Raw genomic sequence first — 14321 nt, 5'->3', positions numbered from 1 at the left:
AAAAAAAAGATAATAACTAGCTCCTGTGGGACCAGCACATTCTGCCTTGGAGATTGCGCTGTGTTGCCTGATGCACAAAGAGTGAGATCTGGCATTGAGTTGGGCAGCTGAGAGCTTCGTGGATCCCCCACTTTAATACCTCTCACATATCAGGGAAAGTATTAAGGACAAGAATATTCTAAGTATACTGTTATGGGTTCGAATAAAAAGTGATATTGAGTGTCTAAGGGTTTGGTTACCACCTCTGTGATAAGTTCACTTTCATATATTTTCCTTTGCTACAGTCCAAAAGGACTCCGTGACATCAAATAATCAATGACCACAGCAGTCATGTGATTAACATTATCAATTTCAATAAACACATATACTGAACTTATTTATTCTTTATGGTAGGCAGGAATATGGGTTGCAAAGGAGTTCTACACCTAAACATGTCTTTCATCTGGCATTGGTTTCAGGCTTTAACATATTCAAATGTTTCATGTTGTATATCGTGCCATATATATCTTTCTGGTACGTTCCAGGATATCACATAATCAACATTGGTGTAAGAAACATTGCTGTATTATCAAGTTCAATATACATGTAAGCTGAACTTATTTATTCTTTATGGTAGGCAAGAATATGCAAAGAAGCTGTACCCTTAAATATGCCTTTCACTTGGAATTGGTGACAGGCCTTAACATACTCAGATGCTTAATGTTGTATATCCTGCCATGTGCATCTTTCTGCTATTTTACCCCTCAACGTGGGCACTTGTACATGATGAGGGGACCTCCCAGTGATGCTGCTGACCATCCAGGCTAGCATCACTGGAATTCAACGCTCACAACCTGGGTTCCAAGCTAGCATCAGTGGAATCCGGTGTGTTTGCCATGCACTGCGACCTGCGGAAATTCAGACAGGGGGAACCTGATGGATGAGTGGCCCAGTTTCAACTTAGACCCCTGCTTCAACAAGACGGGTGGTCCTGGATGGCCCGGCTAGGATCAATCGGCTAGTGGGTTCACTTGCAAGGGTCAACTGTGTCAATGCCATGCCCCTACCCTCATGGTCCAAGGGATTCTGGCTGGCAGTAGTGCAAGTATGGTGTCTTTGTATCCCTGGCTTCCCACTGTCGAGTGCATTTATTGCTTACCGGGTGGTGGGCGTACCTTTGGGCTCTGTGGTGGGTGGGGGTGGCTGGGCACTGAACCATAATAAAAACTAATATGAATCCTGATAGACTTTTCTTCAGGAGCCCCAACCCTGTCCTGCTCTGTAAAGAGACAGTGAACTGAAGTACCATCAGGGCCTGTCCCTAGGTTTTTTATCATCCATTTCACCAGCGAAAAACCTATTGGGAAAATGTTGCCTTTTTTTATACAGAAAGGTCTAGAGGGGTTAGCAGGCTCCCCTAAACCACTTAAGAGGCTCCATTCTGGAGACCTCTTAATTGAAACAAAAAATGATAAGCTACTTCGGGCAACATCATTCAGAGGAATACCGATAAATGTGACACCACATAGAACACTCAACTCATCAAGAGGTGTCATTTCAGAGTGGGACCTTCTCGAGGTTACCAAGGAGAAAATCTGCTCTGAACTAAAACCACAGGAAGGGATTGCCGTTAAAAGAATTAATATGCAATAGGGATGGGATACTAGTTCTAACTAGAAACATAGTCCTGACGTTTAACTCACCGATGTCTTCTAATGAGATTAAAGCTGGCTACATCAACCGTCCAGTGTGTCCATATGTTCCAAATCTTTTACGATGTTTTTGGTGCCAGAAATAGACATTCTCAAATGGCTTGCTGTTGGAGTCTTTGCATGCACTCAATGTGGTGCAAAGGACCAGGAAACAACATCATGTTCAGCCACAAAACCCACCTACATTAACTGCCAGGGAGAACACCCAGCCTACTCATGAGCGTGCTAGAGGTGAAAAGAAGAAAAAGAAATTCAACAGCCGAAGGCAGAGCTGAACATTTCATACCAGGAGGCAAGACCAGCTGTGAAACATATAAACATCAATAAACCCAACTATGCCCAGAAGGTAGCAGGGAGATGTTCCATCGGAACGTAGATGAAAATGATGATTCCTCCAAAAGAGTCATTTACTCCCATCATACGGTACCTCCTAATGCTCCAAAAGTAACAAAAGCTATAGTCAGAGAAAGGACTCTCTTATGAAGAAAGGCTTAAGTTTTGCAAATTACAGTGTCTGGAGACTAGGTACCTACGAGGTGATCTTATTGAGGTGTATAAGGCCTTGAATGGTTTGAGCATGCTCAGTGCTGATGGGATTGTTCCTCTTGCTCAGAATAATTGCCTGAGAAGGCTAAATTGAGGAAAGAAAGTTGTAGGATAGATGTGCGGAAGTTTGCCTTTAGCCAGCGGGTGGTTGAATGCTGGAACAAACTTCCATCTGTCATTGTAGAATTTGATAGCTTAAATAGATTCAAGGCAGAACTAGACAAACATTTGGTTGGAACAAGTGGATGGGTGAAATGAGAAGGTTTTTTTTTTTTTTTTTTTGCTGATGCTGTATAAGTTTGCTTTCTTGCATTATACACCTATGCTAATGCTAAAAGACCAAGAAAGATGAAGTATCCCCTAATATCAAAGAAAATATGGATGTTGAAGAGAAGGAGATACAAGATGATTCAGTCTTGGAACTCTTTTTTTCTGAGGAGGAAATGGACACAGGACAGCATCCATATTTTCCCAAAAGAGATAAATCCAAGACTGAGAAAAGTAAGCCCTCAGCACCTCAGAAGCCACCTGATGGACCCACCAAGCCAAAATAATGACTAAATTCCTACAATGGAATTGGCATGGATTCCAGCAAAACAATGATGACATCAAGGCCCTCTAGCAAAAGCATGAGCCAGTTTGCTTTTGCTTACAGGAAACATACCTGAAGGCAAGTGAAAAGCCTTCGTAATACTACTATCGTTCGAAAGGACAGAGCTGAGGATGGACCTGCTCATGGGGGCATTGCTATTCTTCTGGGCAACCATACCCCCATTTCAACATATTCCGCTCTCCACCAACATAGAAGCAGTAGCAGTTCGCCTTATGGTAGGGTTCTTATAACAGTCTGTTCGGTTTATTTGCCTTCTGGGGTGACATCTCCCAGAAAGACCTTGATGATCTCATTCTGCATCTGCTTACTCCAGGGCAATTTCAGTGGACATACTACCCTGTAGGGTAGTGCTGACGTTAATGGAAAGGGACACGTCTAGAGTATATGCTCACTGACAGTGACCTTTCCCTTCTAAATATGGGAACTAATACCTTTTTCCACGTGCCTGCTCGTACGTTCTCTGCCATTGATCTCACTATATGCTCTGCTTCCTTCACTCACTTGGGAAGAAGAGAACTTCTACGGAAGCTATCACTTCTCCGTGATACCAGCCTAATTAATGGGAGGCCATGTCTACATTTTAGGTTACCACAGTGGATGGTTGATCAGGCTGACTGGAATGCCTTTCAACATCTCGTAGACTTTGACATCGGTACAGTCAGCCAGGAACCTATCAATGATGCAGTGGCATACGTCACAGAAAGCATTGTCCACAGAAAGCTACAATTCCAAAAACATCTAACCAGTTTTCACTATTTCCAAAACCTTGTTGGAATGCTGAATGCACAGCAGCAAAAAACACACAAAAGCCTGGGAGATATTTCAACGAGATCCACCATGGTCAATCTCTTAGTCTTCAAAGGTGCATGTGCAAATGTACACTATATTCATCATCAGAGCCAAAAAGCATCACGGATCCACTTTACATACACTATTACTCAGCCGACTAGCGCATCTGGGGCAAAATTCGGAAAAATGAAGGGAAAGTATCCTTCATGCTTCGTTGGTCCTGGAACATAATGGATGTGTTATTGCGGATCAAACTGCAATAGCAAATTCTCTTGGGGAAACATTTTCTATCATCCCGTCAACATCTTGCTCCCAACTCCCAAGAATTCCTGGTCCTGAAAGACAGACTCGAAAAGCAACCAATTAACTTCAAGTCTAAGAATTCATATCGTTACAATGGGCCCTTCACAATAGAAGAGTTAGAAACAGCTCTAACTCTTACTAAGGCAAGTGCTGCGGGACAAGATTACATCCATTATGTTATGATCAAACATCTGTCAGCAAAATCCATGGACGAAGTCTGTCTATATAATAGAATTTTTCTACAAAAGCAGTTTCTGGATTCCTGGCATAAGGCAATCATTGTTCTTGCCTTTCCTAAGCCAGGAAAATCCCTACAAACCACCATCCTATCGCTCTGATGAGCTGTCTGTGTAAAATCCTGGAGAGAATGGTCATTGCCCGCCTTGTATGGTATATGGCTCTTCTCCAGATTGCAGTGTGGCTTCGAAAGGAAGAGGTCCACTCTGGACCATTTAATCAGGCAGAAAACATCCATTCGAGATGCCTTTTTAAAATATAAGAACACCTGGTGTATGTATTTTTTGATATGGAAAAAGCATATGACACTACATGGAGATTTGGAATTTTAAAAGCCTTTATAGCATTTGACTTAGAGGCCATCTTCCAGCTTTTATTAAAAACTTTTTTATCTCATTGTTCTTTCCAAGTCTCTGTAGGATCTACTTTTTCTCAGCCATTTAGCCAAGAGGAGGGAATACCTCATGGATCAGTTCTAAGTGTTATACTTTTTGCCATCAAAGTGAATTCCATCACTGACAACTTCCTCCATCTGTAAATTGTGCCCCTATGCTGACAATTTTAGTATATTCTGTCACTCCTGCAACATAGGGTAATTGAGAAGCAACTACAAAATGCCATTGACCACCTGAACTCATGAGCAGTGAATAATGGCTTCAGGTTCTCTCCACAAAAGACAGTTTGCTTGCATTTTTGCCACAAGCACAATCTTCAACCTGGATTGAGGCTTGGACAGAATGCTATTCCAGTAGTACCTGAGACTAGATTTTTGGGGCTCATATTTGATAGAAAGTTGACCTTTTTACAACACATCTGCCAACTACACACGAAGTGCATGAGAGGCTTGAATATCCTATGTGCAATCTCATCTAATTCTTGGTGCTCTGACCAATGTGCCTTGTTGTACCTCTATTGTGCACACGTGAGATCTAAGTTAGATTATGGATCCCAGATATACACATCTGCTAGACTCAACTTACTCCGATGGGGGTAAGTATTAGATACCCCACTAACTCAACAGTTACTTTGCATCGATATCAAAGAGAAATTATGGGAGTGGAGTTGAAAAAATGTAATTAATGATGTTGAAATTTTACATTTATTTAATGAAAATACTTTAGAGTCTACAGGCAAGTAAGGCTCCTGGGATTGATGGCATATACCCTATAATTTTAAAGGAGGTGGCAAGTGAGTGCTTTGAACCATTGAGGCTAATTATGAGAGCATCACTGGACTCTGGAGTGATTCCATTGGATTGGAAAAGTGCCAATTTATCTCCAATACATAAGGGCAATTCCAAGAGTGAAGTGGGAAATTACCGACTGGTCAGTCTAACTTCATTAGTAGGGAAAAAACATGGATAAGAATGATAAAGAGTGCATTACAGGATCATTTGGACAGAATTGGAATTCTGAAGGAAACACAGCATTTTGTGAAGGGAAAATCAAGTTTAACCAACCTGATTAGCCATTTTACAAGGATCACTTGTGAGCTGGATTTGGGCAATAATTTTGACATTGTTTATTTAGATTTCAGCTGAGCATTTGACTCAGTCCCACACGAGCAGTTACTTTAAAAACTAGAACAGGTTGGAATCACAGGGAAAATCCTTAGATATCGTTATTTCTCAGATTGGGTTAATGTAAGAAGTGGGGTTCCCCAAGGATCGGTATTGGGAACACTGTTGTTTTTGAATTTCTTAAATGATGTCAATGAAGGAATAGAAGGCATGATGTCTAAATTTACAGATGATATAAAGATTGGTAGAGTAGTTAATGATCACTGCCAAGCAGAGTTTCTTCATAGTCACCTAGATAGACTTCAGGGATAATCAGAAAAGTGGCAGCTATGCTTTATTTCAGCAAAATGCAAGGTCTTGCATCTGGAGAACAGTAACCCGAAAATAACTTATACACTTTGTGGAATTGAACTAAAGTCAGTAGTGGAAGAAAGGGACTTGGGAGTTACAATACAGTCAGACATGGAGTTCTCCAAGCATTTTAGACAGGTTGCAAGGAAGGCCCGTGGTGTCCTATCGATGATTTATTGAACTATTGATAGTAGAGATAAGGATGTCATAATCCCATTATAAAGGTGATTCACTACCAGTGCGACAAACTTTCAGGAGGTGTAGGGGGCACAAAGACGAATCGGAATCACATAACATTGCAGGGTCCGAAATGCCTTCGTCATGCGGTAGAGGACGTTGAACAGGAGGTCGCGTGAACAGCGATCCCACTGGAAGTCAGCATTTGCGAACCGGTTCCCGAGGCAGTATGGAGCTGCGGACTGTAACAGGCGCGCCGCTCTGCGCTTGTACCAGGAACGTTTCCTGCACAGGTGTGCTCCTCATCATACGATTTTCGCACATGTGCACAGAAGGTTACATGAGACTGGTTGTTTCATGAGAGGTACCATGAATCGAGAGCGAACGACGAGGATGCCAGACAATGAGGAGAATGTCCTACGTCTTGCAGAAGGCAATCCAAGTACGAGTACTCGAGCGATAGGCTAACGATTGGGTATTTCCCAATCCACTGTATGGAGGATACTGTTAACAAACCAAATGAGTTCATACCATCTGCAACGCGTCCAATCATTGGAGCCTGCGGATTATCCACTCCGGAGGACTTTTGCTACTTGGTTTCTTCAACAGAAACGGTTTGCAAATACTGACTACCAGCGGGATCGCTGTTCACGCAACCTCCCGTTCAATGTCCTCTACCGCATGATGAAGGCATTTCAGACCCTGCAATGCTATGTGATTCCGATTTGTCTTTGTGCCCCCTACACCTCCTGCAAGTTTGTCGCACTGGTAGTGAATCACCCTGTATATAAGGCTATTGTTGTTAAAGTATGGAGACCACTATGCTTCTTGAAAGAGTCCAGAGATGGGTAACTTGCCTGGTGAGATCAACAAAAGGACCTTCTTATGAGGAAAGACTTTGAATGTGTGGGTTGCACAACATGGAAACTAAGCACCTTAGAGGAGACTTGATTGAGGTGTTTAAGGCTCTGAGGCAAAAGTAAAATGAACGAGAACAAAATCTTCATGGTTATAAATGATTCTAAAACTAGAGGCCATAAATTCAAGTTATGGTTGGAAAAGTTTAGACTGGATTGCAGGAAGTTTTATTTTAGCCAGTGAGTTATAAATTACTGGAATAAGTTATCTACATGGGTGGTTGAGGCTGACAGTTTGAAAATTAAAAGGTTAGCTGGATAGTTATCTATGGGAGGAGGGAAATGCATAGGTTGTCTATTTTCTTTTATTATTTATTAATTATTTATTTTATTATTATTTTACTCTTTTTTTTTTTTTTTTTTTTTTTGGTTGGTTGGTGCCTTGCACCATTACTAATACTATTGTGAAGTCAAAATTATTTTTTGCATCCCGTTCCTTCGTCACTGCATCATAGTAACCTATCATATTGGTTAGACAAGCCTGCTGGTTCTGATGGCTTACGTCTTGCTGAGACCATACACATGAGAGGTCATAAATTCAAATTGAGGAAGAAGGGTTGCAGGATGTGTGGAAATCTGTCGTCAGCCTGCAGATAGTTGATTGTTGGAACTAACTTCCATCTGGTGTTGTAGTAGTAGTAGTGGCATGTGATGCAAGAAAGCAAGTGTATGAGCTTATGCAGCATCAGCCAAAAAAAAAAAAAAAAAAAATCACACCATTCCCACTTGACACACTGTTAGAGTGATGGATATAGGTGATATGGGATTTTTTTTTTCCCCCGATGCTGTATAAGCTTGCTTTTTTGCATCATTTGCACTTGTTATAATACTAATATCAATAAAGTAAAGGCAGTACCCTCATACAACCAAGATAGAGAACTTTATATATAAATAAAATGAAAATAATAAGATACAAAATGGGTAAAATCCAATTAATTCTTTATATCAGAGTGGATTTTGACAATTCATGCCTGATTAAAATTATTGCACCCTATAAGAATAAATATACCCACTAAACTAATTGAACCACAATCTACTCACTGTTGGACTGGTCAAAGAAATATAACAAAAAATCATAGGTCTTGGCTTCCTCTGGTACCTTTCTTAAAATTCATGCTACAATGCCTAATAGATCCAAGCAAACTACTTTCATTTATTATTATTATTATTATTATTCTTTTCCAAGTTTTTTTTACAGTCCAACCAGAGGAAGGCCACCTCTGTAATCTGTCATTGAAGACTGCTATCAGTTACTATTTTCTGGAACTAATTCTTACTAATATTTTTCTTACAGCTTGTAAGGAGGCATATAGCAACATTTCTGAATTAGAATCTTGTTTCCATGGCTGTAAAGGACAGGTCTCCGATATTTCAGAACAGAAGGTAAGAAATAAAACTGAGATGTTAGTTAATGTATATATTTACTGACTAGTTCAGCTAAATTTTCTTGAGGAGAATGAAAAGTAAATTAAAATTCAATCAAATTATAAATTTAAAGAAATGCATAAAATTTTTATGAAATATAGATTGCTTCTTGGGCCATCTTTCCATTTGGCACAACAGGCCTAACTTGCACTACTCAAACTGCTAAATAAGGTTGTCAGGAAGCAAAAGTTTATGAGATTTGCTTTTTGGAATTTTTTATTATTATTAGGCACACAAAAGTTCTTACATTTCAAATTCTTTTGCTTTTTTTTAAATTGACAAAGAACAACCTGGCTTTAGCATAGTTGAGTATAGCCTGGAGAGTTTGGAGTCTTTGTTTTGTTCTGAAAAGGTTTTGATTTATTCTAAATGCCTTGTTAAGTTCTACATCCCACCATAGGCCTGATGTAGCCGAGTGGTCGGGAGCGTGAGTGCAGTAGCACGTGCTTTTTGAGTGGACTGGGGTTCAAGTCCTGACTGCTAAATACGATTAACATCTGTATTGATTTATTGTAAACTCCACTGACCTGGTGGTCGTGCCGGAGTATGAACAAGAACATAATTTGGAGAAATGCACGAGACTTTAAAGGAAGAGTTTTTGCAATAGAGAATAGCAGATGGATATCAAATCTAGAGCTAAGTCTATAGAAAGAGAAGAGAGTTGGGGGGGGGGTGAGTTTAAATATATCAAAGACCATGTCAAAGTTAACGAATTTAGGAGCAAAAATTCTTTCTAACTTTGTGTGACTTTACTCTTCCTGACATGCATGTAAAGGAAAAAGTAGCATTGGTTTTTTTTTTTTTTTTTTCCCCCAGCCATAAACTTAAAGGGAATGGGACTGTTATCAGAAGTAAAGCTGATTCAATTTCAGTTGGGCAGTAGATTTTATAATTGGTGAAGAGGAGATCAAGAATTCATATTCTCTTGTAGGAAAGTTAACAGTTTGGAAAAAATCAAGAGAGTTGAATTGGTTATCAATCTGTTTCTAAAGATCATTGCAGAGGGACATGGGAAGATCAAAGTCACTTATAAATTAGAGGATAATTTTAAATCACCGGATGAAAATTAAGCACATTAAAAATTCATTTTGCAATTCAAAGTTGGACTAAGGAGGAAGATTATTACTATAATTATATTAGATCTAAACACAGAGCACTTTGCTTCAGTAAATAGAGCTTCATAAAATTAGAGGAAGAGCACAATTACAGTGGCCTACTATTAAAACAGGGCACTACAGGCTAATCTTAAATGCATTACAGGTCAATCTGTCTCATCCTGCCTGTTGAAGCTGCTAGAAAAAAATACTGCTGCCAATCCTCACCAAGCAGATCCTGCCAAATAACTCCACACAAATTCACTATGCACTTTCACACAGATCAGCTGTGACCAATCTTCTAGAAACTACCAACAGAATCATCACAGCCTTTGAGAATAGAGAAGAACTAGCAGCCACCTGCGTAGACATCGAATCTGCATTCAATGCCATGCATATCCCCTCTCTCCTAAAGTACAAGAGAACCACTATCAAATTGGTGGTGACATCTTAGCTTTCCTGACATCTCAGTTGGAGTCCCGCAAGGGGCAGTACTTATCCAGCCTCCTCTTCACCACCCTCATTGCTCCGCTGGTAATCCGAGAGCTGAATACCCTAATATATTCTGACGACCTAAAGATACTCACGCCAATTAAGGCAAACCAAGACCCTCACCAAATCTCAGAAGAGCTAACGTCCACTCTCTCAGCAATAGCTACCTACCTCAAGCAATCTGGTCTACGCATCAATCCAGAGAAATCAGAAACCGTGGTTTTCTTGCTAAAACAAAACCCAACAAAAATCTATCCAGCCCTCAGTGGAGCTTCTATCCTGCTTGTTCAAAATCACACTGACCTAGGGATCAGATTCAACCCAAAACTCAGCCAACATATAGACATGCTTCTCTCAAAAGCTGCTAGACTAAGATGGTTATGCAAGCAGCATTTTCAACATGTGACAGACAATTCCACCATTGTCAGATGCATTTCAACAATTGTTTAACCCCTCACTTCTTTATGGTTCAGAGATCTGGGCATCTGCATCTCCCTCTACCACCAAACCAGTGTTCTCCTCCGAGCATTGGCTCCTGAAATGGGCTTGCCACAAGCTCAATCTACCTCACCAGCTCCGAACCACTGCTGGCCAACACACTCAGCATCCCAGTGCTCACGTGGCTCACTGATGAAAGAGGAATCATCATCACAGTCAAACTAATGACTGGTCTCATCTCCTCTTCCTCCTCCTAGGATAACTGTGCATGGAGGATCTCAGTGGCACATCTGTGAGCAAATCCACAGCTGTTTCTTCTTCAAACATGTCTTCATCTGTGTGACTGGTTCCTTCCTTAGCAGATGTTAATCACATGTCCAAGATTTAGATGTTGACTTCAACAAGTTTAGTCAAGTTCGGCATTATAGAAAAAGAATACTCCATAGTGGGTGGCCAAGGCCACCAGTATTATAACCTGAGTCCCAATCAATGTATTCTCTTACTATGTATATAATTATGCTATTCGATGTACAGTTCGATGTAATATTCTTATGTTGTATTTTGTGGCTAATATTCTGTACATTCACTTAATGTACAGAATATTAAGTATACCCAATTCATTTCTCTATTTTTGTAATACTTTATTTAACTTATTCATTATTATTGTATTCTTTTTTTTTTTTTGGTTTATTCAGGCTTTGTCTTTACATTATATTGTTAACCCCTGGCCACTGAGCCATGATGGGCAGTTGCAACTTCACTACTATGTACTTCACTATTTCTCTGTTGCAATAAAGATTTCTCTCACTCTTTTAAAAGCAGACCATTCAATTTGCTCAATCTGATGGTGCCCCCCTCCATCTTCTGCATAGACCTGTAATAAAAGCAGTGTCATCCGAAAGCTAGGTTTCATTTAGGCTATTTACATCAAAAACTGCAGAAAGGCTAAAGGCACAGAACTTCAAGAATAGAAAGTTTGTCTTTTAAGCTATGTGTATTTTGGCCAAAAAATTAACTTTCAAAAGCTGTCAAGCAGAATATAAAGAAGGCTAGAGCATGATTTTGCCTTGAGAACAGAGTTCCAAGACAGGCCAGTGTGTTCACCAAAAACAGAAATTTTGTTTTGAATCTTAGTTTAATAAGAACTGGAACCTTGACTGGAAGCGAAGGGAGACATGCATTAGGATTGGTCACGAGTCAAGAACAGTAAGCAACAGCAGACTTGTGTTTTCTCTTAAATCCAGCTTGAGTACTTCTGTAGTTTGAAGAAGGTGATGTATAATACTACAAGCAGAAGCTTACCAGCAGTGGCTAGAGGAGGGCAAGCATTGTAATGGGACACAAGAGCAAGAACTTCTTTCGGATGACTGATCACATCAAAGAACATAATGAACAGCACCACAAGAAGGAGAAAGCTACAAAGACGTTTTAAGTACATCACTAAGAACTAATTAAAACTATAAACTTCAAAAACTAATACATAGCGCAAGTGCAAGGAATTAAACAGAGTTAATACATTTTAATCAATCAGAATGGGCACCCATTCTGATTGATTAAAATGTATTATCAATCCAGAACCCCATCATATATAGATGCTTTGAGAAAATTGACATGGTATCAGTGGCCTACAACATGACAGCCATCTTTGTTAGTAGCTAACTGTGCCTTATGTAGTCCATGATTCTTTGAAATATGCTGCCTTATTTTAAAAGCATGTAATTTATCATCACAGTTTAACCTTATGTCCACTGTAGAGGATTCATGGAATGGGCTTGAAACGTATGAAATTAAATCTGTTTTAACACAGAATAATGTCTTTATATCTTAATATGTTGAGATATTTTTAATTATTGTACATTTTCTTAATCCCAAAAGTAATTTGGTATTACTTTTTACCAATTGCATTTGGAACACATGCATTCCACTATGGGATAAGGCACACTTGTAAGTATATCTGCATAGCTTCATTGCATTGACACATGTAGTTCAGCTCTGGCTAGTGTTTAGGTGAATATTTTTTACATTTCCTTTGCATTAATTTCACTGCTGTATACTCAAGATAAGTGTGTTTGACACACTTACATACTGAGTTGTTGAAATGGATGAAATTTACACATCACTGATCAGAGCCGTGGGTTTGTAACTTTCTAATTTTTTATTTATGTTGGTATGCATTGCAGGTTTTTCAATGTATTGCAGTGTTGGTATACACTGCAGGAGAGCAGTCAGTATTTATGATGTTAAAAAGGTGTGTGAAATATATTGTGTGTTTTAACAACTTAATATCCACAGAATTCTTCTCATACATTTCACAAATCTTGCATCAACTTTAAAGAAAAGGAAGGGGAGTTTACCTAAATTACTGTCAAAGCTGAACATGTGCTGATACAGTGATATTGCCTTCACACACTCTAATATATTGAGTACACAGGCAGAACCAAATATTAATTTGGTTCTGCCTGTGATTAAAATTAATGTCAGAATTTTGGTATGCAACACATAAACATGCTTTTGAAAATCTCTGAAACCATTTTTTCAGAGCTTTTCAAAACTGATTGGATTTACTGAACAGTTAAAAACAAAGATATCATAATTAGTGAAACTATTAATTTAATTATATTTGTTGTTTCAACTTCTTTCTAATAGTCAATTCATCAACAAACTCTCCACCTTCTTACACCACTGCTGTACATTAGGGAAGCATATAATACCCTCACCAATCACGTTCGTAGACTGATCACCACAAGCTGGACACTTTACTTGCAACAAGATACTGGCCAAGTAGTTGTAGTGAAGTCTCACCCAGAGGTTATTGCAGAAAGTATTGTGCCTGATGAATGTGAGTATTTTAATATTTCCCTTTACGCTACTGAAGTGTGGCTCTTTTGATTTCTGTGAAATGGCTTAATTTGATTAAATTTGTAATTTTATAGAAGTTTTATTTGATATTCCAAAAGCTTGAATCAGATGGTGTGTAAAATTAAATTGTTTTTTCAAGCCTTGCAACTCAGAATTGTAAAAGATTTAAGTTATATAAAAATATAATATTATTAAAATTAAAATATATAATATTTATCATCACTCTGGAATATTCTTTCACACATTGAAGCCGAGAAAGTATAGTTTTACAATGATCCTGTTTATAGAAAAAAACTAGAAGTAATTTCTGTATGTTAGACCATGCTGTTAATTAATAACCATAATTACTTTTATTTCCCAAATATTCATATTATTCATTTTTCTAAATGGTAACAATCCCATTCTTCTTTCAACTTGGCCAGACTCACCACCTCTGCCAGAGTGTGAGAGGCAACTTATTCCACTGTTCATTAGCTTGCTTTTCACAGGCAAACTTCATGTGATCCAGTCATCTGTTATTATTCCCTCTGATTTTATATTTCTGTTCCCTGGTTCCTGTGGGGAGAGGGAGAGGGGGGGAGAGAGAGAGAGAGAGAGAGAGAGACAGAGAGAGAGAGAGAGAGAGAGAGAGAGAGAGAGAGAGAGAGAGAGAGAGAGAGAGAGAGAGTGTGCGTGTGTGCGCAAATCTGTTTATTTGTTTTATACACCTCTACTTAGATGTGTAGTTGTAAAACTTAATAGTCCACTACTTTTATGTCATTTCTCCTATGTGTGTTGATTCGCACTCATCACTAACCTGGCTACCCTTCTTTGAGTGCTCTGTAGAACATTTTTTTTTTTTTTTTTAAGGTATGGCCTACAGACCTGATT

The 14321-nt window shown here is 39.1% G+C and overlaps 1 protein-coding gene across 1 annotated transcript in view; it reads left to right on the top strand.

Moving 5' to 3' along the window:
• Positions 1–14321, top strand: part of LOC150077569 (transmembrane protein 59-like) — a 74662-nt gene that overhangs the window by 50886 nt on the left and 9455 nt on the right. The window contains exons 3-4 of the mRNA XM_090385945.1: positions 8438–8526; positions 13239–13435. Coding sequence (XP_090242071.1) covers positions 8438–8526; positions 13239–13435 — 286 coding nt within the window. The remainder of the gene's footprint in view (positions 1–8437; positions 8527–13238; positions 13436–14321) is intronic.

Source organism: Mastigoproctus giganteus, chromosome 12 (genome assembly GCF_048544385.1).
Source record: "Mastigoproctus giganteus isolate SK-2022 chromosome 12, ASM4854438v1, whole genome shotgun sequence".
Classification (NCBI taxonomy): domain Eukaryota; kingdom Metazoa; phylum Arthropoda; class Arachnida; order Uropygi; family Thelyphonidae; genus Mastigoproctus; species Mastigoproctus giganteus.
This window is presented reverse-complemented; position numbering and strand designations above follow the sequence as displayed.